Below are 17,204 nucleotides of genomic sequence, written 5' to 3' on the forward strand. Positions count from 1 at the left end.
CTCACTTCATTCACAGATGAGGGGACCAGCCTCATCTGAGAGGTTGCATAACTTCCTCAAGGTCACACAGCAGGAAGTGCCAGAGAAGGGCCCATGCCCTCACCGCCGGGGCGGGAGGAGCATGGGCGCTTTGGAAAGGCCCCTTAGGGCTGTTTCTCCCCTCCCCCAGCACTGTCCCAGGCACACAGCGGCGGCTTAGGGACAGGGGAGAGGGGCTGGCAAGAGAGCACACAGAGCATGCAGGTGCTGGGGCTCCAGCTCTACCCCCGCCACTCACCGCTGGGCCTCAGGTTCCTTAGCCTTAAAATGGGAAGAAGCGCCAGTGCCCTGCCCACCTTGGTGGGGAGGGGGCACGTGCTGTACCCTCAGGAGGGGCTGGCAAGGGGCGAGGGACCCGCTGTCATTGAGAGACCCTCTAGTCTGGGGAGGTCATGTGAGCAAAGCAGCTTCTGCAGCTCCTCGAGGCCAGCTGCGGGAGGCCCTCTCCTTCCTGCAGCCTTTTTTGGTGGCTGAAACCCTAGACTGATCCCGGAGCCAGACAGGCGGGCAGACAAGCGCATTCTTTTCAGGGGAGGCCCCCTCCTCCTCTCTCTGGAAGCCGGGAGCGGGGAGGGCAGGCCTGCCCAGGCCTGACCCCAGACTGGGTTTCAGACTGTGGGGCGAGTAGGGCTCCCTGGGGACTTGTGGGGCGAGCGGTGGGAGGGAAAGGCCCAAAGGCCCTAGTCTGTGGCTGGGAGTCGTGTGGGAGGAGGTGGCAGGGGGCTGATTCCAGGAGCCCCGGGGCTCCTGGGCTGCAGCTCCAGCACTGGCTGTGGGCACTGATGCCCAGTTTCTGGGCAAATCCCTGCATGCCCAGCCTCAGTTTCCCCGATGACTGTCACCAGCCCTGGAACTACAGATGTCACAAGACTGGAACCTGAGCTGTAAAAAAGGCTGCTTTCGGTTTTCAAAACCCATCAAAGGTCACTTTACTGCTGTGCGTCCCCTTAAATGAAGAGGAAGGCGGGTATGACGTGCACACAGGCCTCCTCTGGACGGCGCTTCTGCAGTGCTGGTCAACTTAAAAAAAATAACGTGTTCCTGGCGTCCTCCCACAGGAACAGGGCTGGACACGGGCCCCACTACTCAGGAAGGTGGGAGGTGGGAGGCAGCTTCCTTCCACAGCCTCCCTCTGCCCAGCAGGCTGACAACCTTGACCCGGGTCACGAGCCCTCCATTCTCTTCCCTGGGTGGGGGAGGGGGTCCATCTCAGGCACCATTCTGGCTGCTAAGTCGCCCTGGCAGAGCCTGCCTCTCGGGGAGGTGGAATGGCCTGCGGGAATTCAAATCCTGCATCCTGGACACACGGGCTTTGAGAAGTGCGAGTCTCAGCATCGCCGGGCCTTGTCTCTTCTCCTGCAATATGGAGACCCCAAAGCAGCGGCGTAAGGAGCAGATGAGGCAAGACCCGGCCTGGCGGGTGCTGTGTCAGCCAGGGATCAGCTTTCCCGCGCATCTTGTGGCCAAGCAGCGGCTCTGCTGGTGTCCCTCTGGTTCCCTCTCTGCTGCGACACCAACGGGCTCTCCAGGGAGCCGAGCCTGTTAAGGGGAGCGATGTCCTCTCCAGGTCACAGCAGGACCTCTCTGCAGCCCTGTCGAGGCTCTGAGGAGGGTCTGGACCACACTCTGGGTGAGCCAGCAGGGACAGAGGAGAACATTCAGAATCCAGAAGACGAGATCGCTGAGCTTTTGGAGACACAAGATCTCTACCTTTGGGATCATCTGTAAGGGTGTGAACAGTTCCATAAGTGCCCACAGCGCTGCTGGGCAGAGCCAGTCACCACAGTCACTGAGCGGGCTCTGTGTCAGGCAGTTCCTGGCCCATTTCTTCCTCACGACAGCCCTGGGCTAGGAAGGAGGATCCCATCACCGATCTCTTACCGGTGAGCGTGTGGAAGGGTACGGAAGGTCTAACCCTGACGAAGCAGGCCTGGTCTCTGCCCAGCTAGGCAACGGAGCAAGGAAATTCACATCAGGGCATTTGTTAAGGCACAGCCTCAAGAGGACGGAGGATTCCAGGGAGGAACCACCCTGCATGAGGGTGTGGGTGGAGCCTCCTGAGGTTACTTGGAAACTGACTGGGGGGACACTCCTGCAGTGCTGACGCTCTGGTCTTTGGGATCTTCCTAACGATACAATGAGCTTCCCTCATTTGATCTGCCAAGTGTAAGGACAGTGATATGTATTTCACTCAAGACTCTTGATTTCAAGGGATGTAAACCCAACTTAAGGAAAGAGTGAAGTGTGTCAGGATAACAGGCACCTCGACATCTGAGGAAAGGCATGCGAGCCCTCAGGTTTCCATGACAACAGGAGCCTGGAACTCATGCCACCAGGAATCATGCTGTCATGCTTCTGCTTCTCTCCCACTGTAGACTAGCTCCTCCCCCGACCCGGGGCAGGAAGCAGCCTCCGACAGACCTGGGTGTGACACTCTGTAGCCTCCCCCACCGCCACCAGAGGGGACAATTCCAAGGAGTGGTCCTGACTGGCCTTAGCTTGGCCAGGTGTCTGTCCCGGCCACCTGTGGGCAGGACGTCAGAGCACACTGCTTGGCTCAGCCTGGGGCGGGTGCCCATCCCTGGACCAGGTGGTGTTAGAGCCTTGACGTGAAGGGAAAATGGAGAGTAGTGGGTTCCAGGAGTGACTGCTGAGAATCTGATTTCTGAAGGCCTTGCTGGCTGCTAGAAGCCGCTGTCAAGAAGGCACCATCCTCCAGTTCAATTGAGCAGACTTTATTCAGCACCTATTAAGTGCAAGGCACTGTGCTAGGTACTGTGGGAAATACAGAGAGTGAACACAGACAGCCCTGCCCACGAGGAGCTCACAGTCTAGAAAAGGAGGTAAGACACGGTACACAATCAGCTGCGGTGACACCAGCCAGAGTGGCGAGTGCCGAAAGCAAGACACAAATGCTATGGGGTCACAGAACGCCATGAGGCTGCTTCTGTCAGAAGCTTTAGGCGAGGGTACAGAGGACGCAGGGCTGGGCCTTTGAGCGGGGACGCCATTTGGGAGAAAGGGCATTTCTAGCAGAGAAGAGATGCACTCAGAGGTGGGAGCTCACAGGTAACAGAGGAAATTGGGTGGCTGCAGTGAGTGGGCAGGTGGGCTATACAAAGTGGGCAGTCAGGTACAACTGGGAGGTGGACAGCCAAGGATACTAAGCTCAGGGAGGTCTGAACTTGACGCTCTGGTCAAGAGAGCCACTGATCACTGAACAAGAAGAAGGGTGTGCAGAAATGTGTTCTTAGAAGATAAATCTAGCGGTTGTGGAGTCTGGGAGGGAGAGGGGGAAAGCTGAGAGGCGGGCTGATTGGTCAGCCTCTGACGCCCACAGGGAGGCCATGAGAGCGTGACTGGGGGGCAGTGGCCAAAAAGGGACAAGGGTGGACAAGGAGATCTTGTGGCAGGGTGGGGGGCGGCGGGAAAGGAGAGCAAGGAACAGACACAGGCCCAGTGTCTGGGGGACAGTGGGTCTGAAGATGTCCCAGGGCTTCTAGGTAGAGCTAGAAATGAACTCGTGAAGGGCAGGGCTGGAGCTGGGACTGGAAGCCATTGCAAAGAGGGGCGGTGGGAGTCAGGGAAGTGTGCTGGCCCCTAAGGGTGAGGGCTTCTCAAAATGTGGTCCCTGGGCCACCCGCATGGGAACCATCCAGGGAGCTTGCTGAAGTCGCAGATTCCCAGGCTTTACTCCAGAGCTACTGCATAAACATCTCTGGGGGTAGTGCCCAGCAATCTGCATTTTTACTAACAGCTGCCCTCCCCGCTGTGAGTCCCATAGCTGGTCCAAGGTTTGAGAACCACCTGTTGAACTGGCCTTTAGGTAAAAGAAGGAAGAGGGATGAAGACTGTTTAGGAGTGAGGGAAATCTCAGAAAATAGGGAAATAAGGTCAACGATGTCACGCTACGGTCACTGAATGTGGACACGGAGATTAAGGATTGGGAAAAGGCCTCTGAATTTGGCAACTGGGCGGTCTCCGATGACTTTCCTAGACTATTGCCACGTGGTGGGGTGGAGGCCAAGTTTGCAGACAGGGTAGTGAAGGGTGGCAAGCGTTGGGGGGGGGGGGTGGAATAGCGACAAACAGAGTTCCTTTCAGGTTATTTTAATCTCAAGGATCTGGAGGACATGGGGAATAATGGAGAGGTAGATAATGCAGAAATGGAGTCTGAGTAACTAACCAAACAAACTACCATTGGGAGATGAGAGGAGATGGGCCCAGGGATGGATGGACGGACGGACGGAAGGAAGGACAGGTGGGGACGTGGAAGGGCTGGTGGGGAGGCGGAACTGGGGAGGGACCTCCAAAGGACGCGGTGTCTCAGAGGTATGTGGGAGGCAGGCTGGGCCTGAGAGGGGGTGGTGCCCGGGCCCAGGGCCTGGGGGGAGGGGCATGGACCTGGCGGTGGCGGGGTGCGCTCAGAGCCTCAGGGGCTTCTATGCGTGGATCATATTCCCCACGTGCCACAATAAGCCCAGGCAATAAAGCAAAACCATCCCTCCTCTCACGGACACCAAAAGCTGCAAGAGGCCCCCAGAGTCCCTGGAGATACAGCCATGGCCCGCTACGCCTGCCAGAACAATGCTGACCCTTCATCCAGGATGGCTGAGAGGCCTTCTTACTGTTTTTCCAGCTGGCAGCCTACAGGGTCTCAAACACCGGCTACTTGACAGAAAGGTCAAACCAGTCTTTCTTCTCCCAGAGGCGGCAGCCTGGGGCCTGGGGAAGAATGCAGGCCCAGGAATCACTCCGCATCACCACCTACTTATTCTTTAACCCTGGACAACCTCTCTGAGCAGCAGACACCAGTCTACTGAATGAGGGTGGCATCCTCTGCCCTGCCACCTACTTCATTCATTCCATGGAATGCCATGGAATACGGGATGCAGAGCCACCGCACACGACAGCCCCCTACAGCCCCAAGGAGTTACAGGAAGCACTGCTGCTGACTCTCCCAAGGTGGTTTAGAACTCTTCCACGGGAGGTAGACCATCAAGAAATATTTTATAGCATCAACACTGAGCCTAGTATTAAGAGGAGCCTGAGAACAAGTAATGGACTTTTTAAAATAATCACTTGAAAATTGAATTGTAAAATATTAAATTTAACTAAACTTGATAGATTTAAGAACGAACCATGAATTGTTTCATTTACCAAGGTAAGTAAGTAATGCTTTTCTGACACTCCTCCCACTTGGTCTTCTATGTTCTTCCCTCCTGCAGCCGAGAAAGTGGAAAAGGGCAGGTAGAGCTCTCAGAAACAATACTAAGACCACAGAGGCTTACACAATTCATAGGTCAAAGGTCAAGTCACTTCTAGAGCCCAGGAAACTCCTGACCTCTAGGCCTAGCCAGCTCTACCTGGCATCAGTGGAGGCTCAGCCCCCTTCCAGGAAGACCTGTGGCTAAGTCCTGGCGATCAAGGTATGCCCTCTAGGTCCTTCTCTGAAACAGGAGAAGTGCTGGATCGGCAAGGCTGCTGGACAAAACCCTGACCCCAAAGGTCAGAGTCACTGCAAGACCCAGCCCTCACACCTCTGCTGTTGTTTTTAAAAACCACCAGTTGTGAAGCTGAGGCACAGGGGCTGGGACTAATGTCGCCTTCCGGCCTGCCTCGAGTCTTCCACCTCCACTGCATAGCTGGGTGCCTCGGGCAACCTGCCCCCTTGCCGACAAGCGGCTCCACGGTAGGGTGCATCTTACAGGCATCCAAGAGAAAACATGATTGAAGTACGACTTCGGCCACCTGGAGGACTCTGGACTCACCCCTCGAGGGATGCGGGGGTCAGACACGCCTGGAGGGAGCACTGGGGGGAGACACCTAGGTCTGCTCATGGCCAACTAAGTCCCTTCACCATGAAGAACAAACCAGCACCGAGTGCTCGGAAGCTGTTTCTGGGGACCGGGAGAGATGTGATCTACAAGGCAGCCGTGAAACTGACCATGAGCAGCCTAGGGAGAGAACAGGTATAAAATACGGAGCCCTTTGAAGGTCCAGAGAACAATAAAGATGTTAGGAATTAATTAGCCAGAAAAAGTATTTCACTGACACAGAATTTAGGCAACACTGAAAACACAATACTAAGATATCAGTTCTGAGAAAGACTCACAGACAGGAAGGGCAGCTTAGGAGGACACTAGCGAGACAAATACAGGAAAAATAAATATGGGGCTCTGGGTCCCCACAGAAGCTACTAATGCTATTTACTGGCTTGGGTCATTCTTGAGAATAGAAAACCATTTTTTTGGCAAAGCTGCACAAACTTCACATGGGGAGTGGTCTCCCAAGGCTGTGGACACAAAATTACTCTAATGATGGGGCTCTTCACTAAACTTTCTCACATCCCACTAGTATCTTCAGAAGCTAATATGTGACTTCTAGAGTCAGTCAGGGACTGGCTGGTGAGTGTGTCTGAGCCCAGGACGAGGAATCCGGTCCACGGCTGTGGACTTGGGCGCGTCCAGACGGAGGGCACTCTGAGCCTCAGTTCCCTCTTCTGCAGGGTGGGAGGGGAGGAAGGGCTAGACTGAGTGAGCTCTCAAGTTTCTTCCGGCCTGGATGTTCTGTGCTCTGTGCGTCTAACCTTGCCCTGGTCGTTAACAACGGCTATAGGCACAAGGTGCCATCTAGTGGCACCACTTGTTCACTCTCACAAATGGCTCCAATGAAAGACCCCAGAGGAGCAAAATTAACTCCTAGGGACTCTAATTCCAGGGGTGAGGGCAGAGGAGGCTGGGAGGGGTGAGCACACTTCATGTTAGCGGATGTGACATAGTCATCTCAAGAAAATATAAGAGGTCTTGCCTTCCCTAAGAAAGCAACTCTTTTTTTATTTAGAAAGGCTAATCATATCCATTTGTCAATATTTTCAGCGTTAAGGAAAATAGTTTAAAAAACATAAAAATGTAAGTACACTCAAGAGTTAACTGCTATTAAACAGTTCTGAACAGGCAGAAAATGTAGACTTTCCTTTTACAGAAAATGTTAAATCTGTAATAGCAGCATAATTTATATATAGAAAAAAGCTGGTTTTGAAAACCCAGATTTTTTTATACACAAAACATCTGTTTTTTTTCTATACACTACAACAGCATTTCCACTGGGAAATTGGTTTCTTCACATTTTGTCACTTCCTGCCACCACGTGCAGATACTAGACTGAGTGCATCTCCAGCCCGGAGCCCCAGTTCCCGACGGCCTTCAGTCCAACACCATGGCGGAAAGCGCGTTCAGGTCTTTCATGTACGGATGAGCTGCCAAGATCTGGTCGATTTTCAGTCTTTGCTCTGAGTCAGGGAAGATCTTCAGAAGGGCTTCCCTTAGCTCGTTGGTTTCCGCAGAAGATCTCTGTGCTGGCATGGGCAGATTCTGCTGGATGTTGGGAAGGTTTGGCAAAAGTGGGAAGCGGGGTTGCTGAGGAAGCCAGTGGCTGGGTGGGGTGCCCTGAATCCGGGCTGGAGGCTGGTGGCCGGTGCTGGCTGCCTGGGTGCCAGGGACTCTGAAGTTGGGGTCAAACATGCCCACATTTGGCAGGGCATTGAGTAGGGGCTGCATATCTCTGTGAACGGAAGCAAGTCCTGGTGAGCTGGGTTATGAGATAAACAAGAAATCTGTCTAAACATCTGCTGCTGACACCAAGGCTCAAGGAGCTGCTTGCTCTCTGGCCTCAAGGCAAGATAGAAGACTGCAGCCAAGGCAGGGATGGCAGCTGTCCACAGTGGGGCCCGTGAGGATGCCGGTGACACCAATTCCCGATCAGTCATGACAGGGAATGCTAGCTCTTCACGAGCGACTCCACCTCCCTGGCCTGCTGCTGTGAGGACTGGCTCTAAAGCAGGGTATACCAGAATCACCTGGAAGCTTTCAAAAGAACTGGAAACAGGGCCCTGCTCTCCTGCAGATTCTGGTTCTCTGTGGAGCCTGGGTGACAGGGCTGAGAAAAAGGAAACCACTTTGGGCAGAGAGACTGCCTCCCCAGCCCCCCAAGTCTGAGTGAGACATTGGTGCCCACAACTTGAATGCACGTGAGTGTGTATACAGCATCCGTACTGTTAAAAAGCCTCCCACTTGACTCTGCCTTGCAGCTGAGAAATGGGGCTGCCTGAACACTTTTCCCAACTTCAAAAGCTCAGTCCCTCTGTGGGGGGAGCTATTACTAACTTCTTATTCAATTAGTTAACACTTTTGTGAAGAGCCATTAGGTGAGCAGGCAGGACTGACCCTGCTGCCAGGCTGCTGAGGCTGTAGAAGGAGCCAGAACTCTCCTTCCACTGTTTGACCCATGGGCCTTGATGCTTGCACACAGGCCTCAGGTCTTAAAGCCTAGCAGAGGATTTCCAAGTTCAGACTTCTGAAAGAAAAATGAGACATATGGACATCCAACAGGTGTTAAAAATGGCTGCCGTTCTCTTGGTGTCGGTAGAGAAGCAGGACCTTTGGGAACTAAGTCCTCATCTGTGTAATGAAACCCAAAGGCTCAAAAGAGAAATGACTCACAAGACCTGGGAGCTGAAATCATGCTGGTCTTGTGTGCAGAAGACAGCTCTGTGTGAACCACCCGTCCCCCCAAAGGATCCTGTTATAAATAGAAAGGATCAGCTATAGTCTCACTGCCTTAAAAAGCTGGGGGAGCTGTGCGTCTGATTCCTTTCAGTTTAGACCTCCATAGCATCCCTGTGCAAACATCTGCTGAGAAATACACAGAAATGTAGCCTGTTTTACTTTAAAAAAGGGAAAAGGTCTATCACTGGGGAATATGATCTGCCACTCAGGCCCACAGGACACTTTAGTTAACAGCGTCCATTACTTGAGAATTCTGAAAACAGAAACAACCACTAGCAAGCAACATGTCTTTAAACACAAACAAACAAAAAACCCAAATCCACAACAAAGAAAACCTAAGCTATCAAATCAATTTCGGATAAATAAAGAATACTGGCTTCTCTATTACGTGAGGTAGAAAGTAACACTTCCCCAGGCAGTGATTCCTGAAGAGTAAATAAATTAATATAAGCATAAAATATTCAAAGCAAATGACTTGGGAAAATAAACTTAAAAAAGATATTCAGACACACACCATGAACCCAAGCAGCATTCACTAATAAGTGACCGCTAGCAAAATCTGCTTTGTCTTTTTAGACCTACAGAAAATCTGGCTCCCCATCCTCTCCTGGGATTAAAACCAAAAGGACCACAAATGAAGATCTGGTCTTTGGGAGACATTCCACATTTATTTCACCAGCACTAAATCTAAGGCTACTTTAAAAAATAAAACACCATTTTTAATCTTTAGAGAGAGAGAGCACTCGCCCTGAAGCACAAAGAACTGAAACAAACTTGTAAAAGCAAGACAATCTGGAAAAGGAAATACCTAAGGAAGACTTCCTTCCGAAGAAATTCTTCTAATCGAGGTCCACTTCTTCCCAGAGGATCATCAGGGACCATAAATATGTCCCCCACAAAGGTATACTGGAGCAATCTACAACATGGAGAACAGTTACAGTGCTGGAGGAAAAAAATTAAAGGCTGCTTAGCTGCCTAAAGCAAAAAACAAATACGCCCCAGTTAAACCATTTTAATTTCTCTTTTGGATACAAATATTGGTCAATACAATAGAGTAAGAAACTTTTACCCTATTGGCTCTCACATTTCTTAGCAAGACTTTCAGATTGTTATCTGGGCCTGGGAAGCAGTTCCTTCTCCTGACTTTCAATGTAACTTTGAAAAATAAGACTGAAAGACGGTCTTAGGATACAACAGGTGCTCAACCAAGGTTTAATTTTTGAATAAATGAGTCCATAAGCAAACCCACTGATGTTCTTTTAAAAAAGGGAAACAGCGTATGAAGAAAGAATATTGAAGGTCAGTTGAACATGATTTATCAAGTCTACAAAAATGTTTAAAAAAGAAAAAAGTCCAAATGACTGGTTTGCTGCTTGGACTTTGGTTTCTGCCTTGTTTTATGAATTCTGAAGGCAATGGGTTGGTGTGTGACTGAGTCTCGACTCATTTAAACCTTCCATGCATACACAGATGAGTGTCCAATACTGACAATGAGCCCAGGGCACAGATCCAACAGAAGCACATACTAGAAGATTAATGGCTTGTTTAACTGTACCCAGGTCAAAGACCAATTCTGAGTTCAGCTATCAACAACAGTTTTTTCAGTCAAAATGCATATAGTAATTAACTTTCACCTGGGCATCATTTTCTAGAACGATGAACCAAAGAATCATTTTCTAAAATCCTCCAATGATTCAACAAAATATAAATATCAGACAAGTGGCAACTGTGAAACCCCTAAAGAGGTAAGTAGGTAGTTACACTAGTTATAGAATAGCTATACTAGATATACACAGCCTTGAGGTATGTTTTTTAGATTTGTGGCATTTGTGACCCATCCCTGGCACTACCTTAAGGATATCGCTTTTTGTTAAGTAACTTGTCAGACGATGCTTGCTAATGGAAAGTCCTGGAAGCTTGTGTTCACTGATCTTAATGCAGCTGAACACATTCAGTGTCATTACAAACAAAAAACTTACAGCAGTGACTGCAAACTCCTGACTTTGTTATTTTGGATGATATTCAACATGTTTTCAATACAGATGACTAAACTTGGTAAAATGATGGTAAAATGCTCAAGAAAAGCATCAGATAGTAAAAAGTAGAAACTCTCTCTCCTCTCCCAAAAGTGAAAGCCCAATCAGCATATTGATTTTGGTCCCACCCTCTTGATGAACTCGTAGTTGTCACTGAACCCCAACCTTCATATTTCATAACTGAGGAAAGTCAGGAGGCCCAATGACTTGCTCAAGTATCCCTCGGCATCAGGGCAAGGTGAAGTCAGGTGGCCATTTCTGCTCCATCACAGTTAACAGAGAGTTAACTGTGCCACAACGATGTGCCTCTTGCCTCCTGCCAGGGAAAACTGATCTACAGAAGACACCTGTAGGCACCAGAGCATGGTCACACATCACCTGCTGGGGCTACTGCTTTGTGTTGAGTCCTCCCACCTACTCAGAAGGGCCAGCCATCCTGTGGAGTGGGAGCATAGTCTTATGATACTTTAGGCCCTCGACACTGCTTCCAAGGTGGACGCAAAACAAATAATAAACAACAAAAGACATCTCTGACCAAAGACAAAGAAGAAAATATTACCTTTTTGTAATTATTTCTCTCCAAGAGGCTGACTCAGTCACAAATTCTCTGAAGTTATCATTTGTTACAATTATGCCACCAGTTTTGTCTGCTAAGTGTAGTAGAAACCTATGGTAATATAAAAGTGGTTAAAACGGGCAAGCAGGCAGGCATCCCTGGCTCAGAGAAGCTGTGTTATAAGAAAACAAAAGGATTTCCTCTTCACAGGAAAATCACCAAAGAATTTAACCAAGGCTGGGAAGCAGAAAGTTAAGCCCTTGTCAACTGAAGATCAATCTGAAATACTGAACATCTGAAATTACTAGAATAATTATAAATGAAGATCTGGTTTTCATACAATCTAACTCTTTTTCAAAATAATCTCAACCATAATTTATACATCTTTCTAGAGAAGTTGTATTATCAATAAAGGGTGGTAATAAGATAATGCATGAGGACTAGAGCAGAGAATGAATAAGAGTTGACAAGCCTGTGAAATCACTGTTAGGGTTTTAGTTGATAAGCTACAGTACTTTGGTTCTAAGAGTAGCTGCTTGACACAGTCGGCCTCGCAATGTTTCTTTTCATGCCTAAATTCACATTTTCTGCTCTGACTTAAGAAGAGATGTCCAGAACTGCCATTCAGTTTAGTCCAAGTTATAGATCCACTCAAATGCAAATTATGAAAAGATACATGGTAATCAAAGAGTTTAAGAATTAAATATTAAGGAGAATTCTATTTCATTGTTGGAGATTATTCATGTTCAAGCCCTCTTAATGAGAGATTTGTGAGGATAATATGAGTTTTATCTCCTAATCAGGATAACCACATTTGCCTGAGGCAATGTAGACAAAGATAATCAAACAATAAAGTAAGAGAATCACTACTAGAATTAAAGGTGCAAACAACTGCTTTTATTAATAAGTAGTGAGTACTTAAAAGAAGATTAAAAAACAAGCCTCATTAGTTTCAGAAATCTTAGGAAACCTTGCTTGGTAAGTAAATATGATTTAGCATTTTGGATTTATTAATAAGTATCTTAAATTATTTCTAACTGACATGAACTGTAAGTGGTAATATCTGCCCAGACGTATTAACAAAAATAGGTAGTAAGGGCTTCCGTGCATGTACTGTGCATCAGGACTCATGTTCACATCTGCTAAAAACCCAGAGACCCATATAAATTAAGCAAAAGCCTAGCCTACACACTTGCGTATGCATTCAATTTCTGCTGGTGTGAGAATGAAGCTGCAGCGTTAGAGCATCTGAAGGTTCTTCACGAGCCTGGCGGTCCGACCTGCCTTTTCACCTGAGCACTCCACGGTCCCTACCCAGTATCTTAGAGCTGGAGCAAGGGTGGGCCCTCCATCCCACTCTCCCAGTACCTTCTCACCTACGCCCCGGCCCAAAGGTGCCCCCTCTCACACTCTTCTTCATGCCACCCCCTGACTCTCCCCATCAGATCTGGTCTCTCATACCAGCCTGGTGAAGGGTAAGGGGCTGTCAGTGAGAAGGCCCTTTGGACGTTCTGCTGAATGTCCGCTGTCACCCCAAGTCCCCTTCCCCTGCTAAGCCCCTCTTTTCAGCTCTCACCCATCTGACCATCACTCACTACCTTGGGTTACAAGCTAAGCACTGTCTTCAATGTGGGGGAGCACTGTGGTAGAACGCTGAGGCTAAACCACTAGGGGGCTTAAGTGCTAGAGGCCAGAGAGAAAGAAAGAGGGTGAGGGCAGGAGAGGAAAGAACAGGCAGCCACTGTTTAGGTTCCCAGACACTTGTCATCTCAGCACCTGTTCTCTGAGCAATGTAACAACCTAAGAAATGCAGCTTATTCCTATAACATGAGGGGCAGCTGAGACCATGTTCTATGATGTGGAAGAAATACTGAGGGCTCAGGCATCACAATGACAGACTAAGTCACTGGCCAAGTATAACCAGCAGGAGACAGAGGAATGTTTGAAAACCACTCTTGAGGCTGCCACACTAGGATAAGACAAACATTACTTTTAGGAAGTATCAAAAAGACTACAAACTCAATATCTGCTTTTACTTATAGATTCTCAGTCATGTTTTATTAAAAATTCTAACTCAGCAGCTTCTTTGGTAATCTCCTAAACCGTACAGCAAAGACCACTGAATGTGTAACCTTAATGACCATAAATGTTAAAATTCTCAAACCCAAGCCAAGTGTGTCCACTGTCCGGTGGAGCAGGTGGTTGGCCCCTCACCACCCCACACCCACTTTAGAAAGGAAACCAGCCTTTCATACCTGTCATCATGAGAAGCAATTCTTTCTCCAAAGACCATCCGTGCAGGAGTTAAAGATAATATTCCGAGCTCCTGGAGCTGGGTTAAGAAGTGCTGTTCTGTTCATGGAATAAGTTGAATACACATTCAGAAAAAGGCTATCTTCCCAGATATTTAAATAAATGAAAGCACTCCCAAATGTTTCACCTGGAGAGTTGTGGGAAACCCTTTTTCTATTGACTCAAGAAGACTCAATGTTACTAACTTACTGGGACGGAAGGGAAAGAAAAAAAATCAAGCAAGACATATACTAAGACAAATATAACATAAAAACTGACTTTAGCTATTTTTTTAAACTTAAAACTGTTCAACTCATTTGCTTCTTAAATTAAGAAGAGTAAACCATAAACCTGTATTAATGGATCTTACCATTAAGAACTTTTTCACAGCCACATTATAAGCAGTAGAGGACAAAGAGAGTAAGGGCAAGAGTCCCTGGGAGGGAGGGCAGGGGTGGGAACAGGAAGAGTGATGGCAGTAGAAGCAGACAAACTGCTCTGTCCGGATCCCAAGAAAGGCAGGCTTGGTCTCTATTCCAAGAGTTTGTCAAATCTCCCTCTGGTTGGCATCCTATCTAACCTCTCTCTGTTATCTGTACAAATATTTACTGATTTTCATGGGAGTGGGTTGTGACAGAAGATAAAGGAGGGCCAAAGCTACAAACGAGTAATGGGCAAAAATGAAGCTAAAAGCTCAGAATCTAAGATCCCCACACCTACATTCCCTACAATGGTACTCACCACTGACTTAAGCTGAAGTGCCCAAACATGGTGTCTTTTTGATTCTAGAAATGCACAGCACATAAGGCTTACAAGACTCTTACAGGGATCTTACTGCAAAAATAACTGAAATGAGTGGATCTGCCTCATTTCTCAAGTACCTTCTGTTAGGACGAATACATTCCCCTGAGTGAGGCAAGTTGGGATACTTGGGAAATGTGGTTTTACCATTTCCACCTCAACAGTGACTAAGTTTTACTTCCTGTTGTAAATGTGTTGGGTGAGTCCTGTTCTCACGCTTCCTCCTCCCAACCTACCTTTTATTTCCAGGTAATCTGATGTGTTAAGCTGCCTGGCATAGCCCTTTCACTGGTTTTCCTATTACGACCCAAGAAACAAAAAACTTCAAGCTTCTCTGGAATACTTAAGGATTTATAGTAAGTTCAAATCTTTCGTGTGTGGCCTGCAGGTCAGCCACACAGTACCATACAATTAACATAAGTGACTTATATTAAGCTATTAAACAGGCTGTTAAAAAGACATTCTCTTGGAGGGTTCCAAGTTTATCAAATGGCCATTTTCAAAAATACTGTTTAAAGAGTAAGAAACCCAGGCTACTAGAAAGACATATTTAATCAACTTTTTAGAAAGTCAAAGAAAATTTTTGTGATATATAATGAAGTCTAATATAACCTTCTATATAAACAGCTATTTAACTTTCCATCCTTCCCCCAAGTATTTCTTATGCTGTAACACTCTTCAACTGATTTTTTTTTACTGGGTGCAAAGAATTTACAGTTTTGTTTTTAAAGTTGCTACACATGACTCTATTCTAAATAGTGTGTGTTGCAATTACAAGCCAACTTATTAAATACCTAATTAGTAATCTGGAAAAATCAGTTTGCCTCACCTGTGACATTAGGATCACGCCTTGTTCTCCACTGCGGGACAAATACAGTGATGTTTCTGTTGCCAAGCTTCCAAAAATATTCAACCGCAATCGCAATTCCACGACAAGAAAAGAACTTTTTCAGACCATGGCTATATGAGAAAAAGTAAAATTTATTTCAGTTTAAAGCATGCTTAAAGTATGTTAAGTTTCACCATGATCATTTTAATTTAATAATTAATTATTTAATTTAATAATTTCCTTTAATAGTCTGCTGCTCTGCAAAGCCAAGAGAGGACCCATGATAGGAGGGAGGATTCTTAATAGCTCTGATTTCTGTTGTATTTTATTCAGCTGATTTAAATGAGTGTGCTTTTGTGATAGAAGGCAGTTTTAGCTTCAGGGCAATACTTGTTTATTACACCTTTTTTTTTTTTCCTGCAGTACTCGGGCCTCTCACTGTTGTGGCCTCTCCCGTTGGGGAGCACAGGCTCCAGACGCACAGGCTCAGTGGCCATGGCTCACGGGCCCAGCTGCTCCGCGGCACATGGGATCTTCCCGGAGCGGGGCATGAACCCGTGTCCCCTGCATCGGCAGGCGGACTCTCAACCACTGCGCCACCAGGGAAGCCCTTATGACACCTTTTATTTTTGTTTTCAGATAAAGAGACCTAGTCCACGGGCCTCTAAGAATGTTCTATGAATTTTATGAAGGAATTTGTTGCTGAAGCAGAAGCAGCTGCGATCAGAACTATTCCATGACACGGTCCTCACCACCACAACTTCCAAAGGCTTCACAAATGCCTGTGGCTCCGGGAGGGCTGCATCCACTTTCTGGAGAACTGTGAAAGTGACTCAGTTTACACAGCTTCCAGGAAACAAGCTGAGGGCAAGGCTCAAATGAAACTACCTGGGGGCCATGGCTGTGATTTTGCTGAACGAAGCAGAAAGCAGGCAGAAAATAAACACGGGACAGTACTGAACATGACTGAGTGCACTTTTTCTGCAAAAGGCCAGGCACTGTCTGCTGCGCCACGGTTGAACTGTCAACCGTAAGCAAGGGGGTGTAGCTAAATTCCATGTTTATAAAAACAGGTGGTGCCCAGATTTGGCCCCTAACTTGTAACCCCTGGTATAGAGGATTAAAAACTGTTCCCCATCCCAAAACCTGGTAACAAATTTCAAAAGAAAAGAAGAAAAATATTTAAAATTTATTCTCCAGCAGTTAAGTAAAAGTAAAGGTTTTATTTAAAAAGTGTTTTTAAAAGTTTGAAATTTTGCAGGTAGTAATCCATTTGTCTACTCATGAGTATTAGAAAAAGGGAGAAATCCCTGGGATGTTACAGTTGAGATTAGCATAAGCTGTCCTCACTGCTTCAACGATCGCCTATGATGCAATGACAGTAAATTCTGCATCTTCAGTCCTGTCTTCTCACATCTCAAAACCACTTGGCAGGTACTTCCTTCATTTGGAGCTCCGCCTCCTCAGGCACAAAGTGTCCCAAGTCACCCCCAGGCCTTGCTAATTCTAACCCACCTGCACTGACTCCAGTCAGACTGACCCTGAAATGCAGCCATGCCGTCTCTGATTCTGCTCAGGGCCTTCTACAGCATCATTCTCCTACACAAATCCAGTGCCTGGCTTCGAGGGCGCCTCCACACCTGACTAGTCAGAGGGGATCTGGCCAAAGCACACCTTCTGCTTCCACCACCATCCGGTCATCACACTGCATTTTGGCCCAGGTGGTCTTGCCATTTGACTCTTCCTGGATTCTGAGCTTTTTCTTATCTCTTAAACCTCCTCCCCGAATGCCCTCAGGACCCAAGGCCGGTCACTCTTCTTCTATGAAGCTGTCTCTAGACACAGGCCCTCAACCATCCCTCTTCTTTTCTCTGACTTGCTCTCTTGTACTGTGCACCAGAACCACAGAACTTAGGAATGCATTTAAAGTCACATTAGAGATAAAAAGAATGAAACACCTCTTGAGAGACAGAGCCACTTGCCCAGCTTGCACTGTCAGAGGGTGGATGAGCTGGGATTAGACTGACATTTCCTCACTCCTGGGCCAGTGCCCTTTCAACTACCCCCTCAGCGGTACTGTCCCC

The 17,204-nt window shown here is 47.6% G+C and overlaps 1 protein-coding gene across 1 annotated transcript in view; it reads right to left on the reverse strand.

Moving 5' to 3' along the window:
- Positions 1-2,758: 2,758 nt before the first annotated feature.
- N4BP1 (NEDD4 binding protein 1) overlaps positions 2,759-17,204 on the reverse strand; it is a 47,875-nt gene continuing 33,429 nt past the window's right edge. Inside the window, exons 3-7 of the mRNA XM_032612426.1 lie at positions 15,121-15,251; positions 13,454-13,550; positions 11,202-11,309; positions 9,415-9,522; positions 2,759-7,602 (exon numbers count right to left, since the gene is read on the reverse strand). Of these exons, the coding sequence (XP_032468317.1) occupies positions 7,245-7,602; positions 9,415-9,522; positions 11,202-11,309; positions 13,454-13,550; positions 15,121-15,251 (802 nt within the window). The 3' untranslated portion in view covers positions 2,759-7,244. The remainder of the gene's footprint in view (positions 7,603-9,414; positions 9,523-11,201; positions 11,310-13,453; positions 13,551-15,120; positions 15,252-17,204) is intronic.

This window comes from Phocoena sinus, chromosome 19 (assembly GCF_008692025.1).
Source record: "Phocoena sinus isolate mPhoSin1 chromosome 19, mPhoSin1.pri, whole genome shotgun sequence".
NCBI lineage: Eukaryota > Metazoa > Chordata > Mammalia > Artiodactyla > Phocoenidae > Phocoena > Phocoena sinus.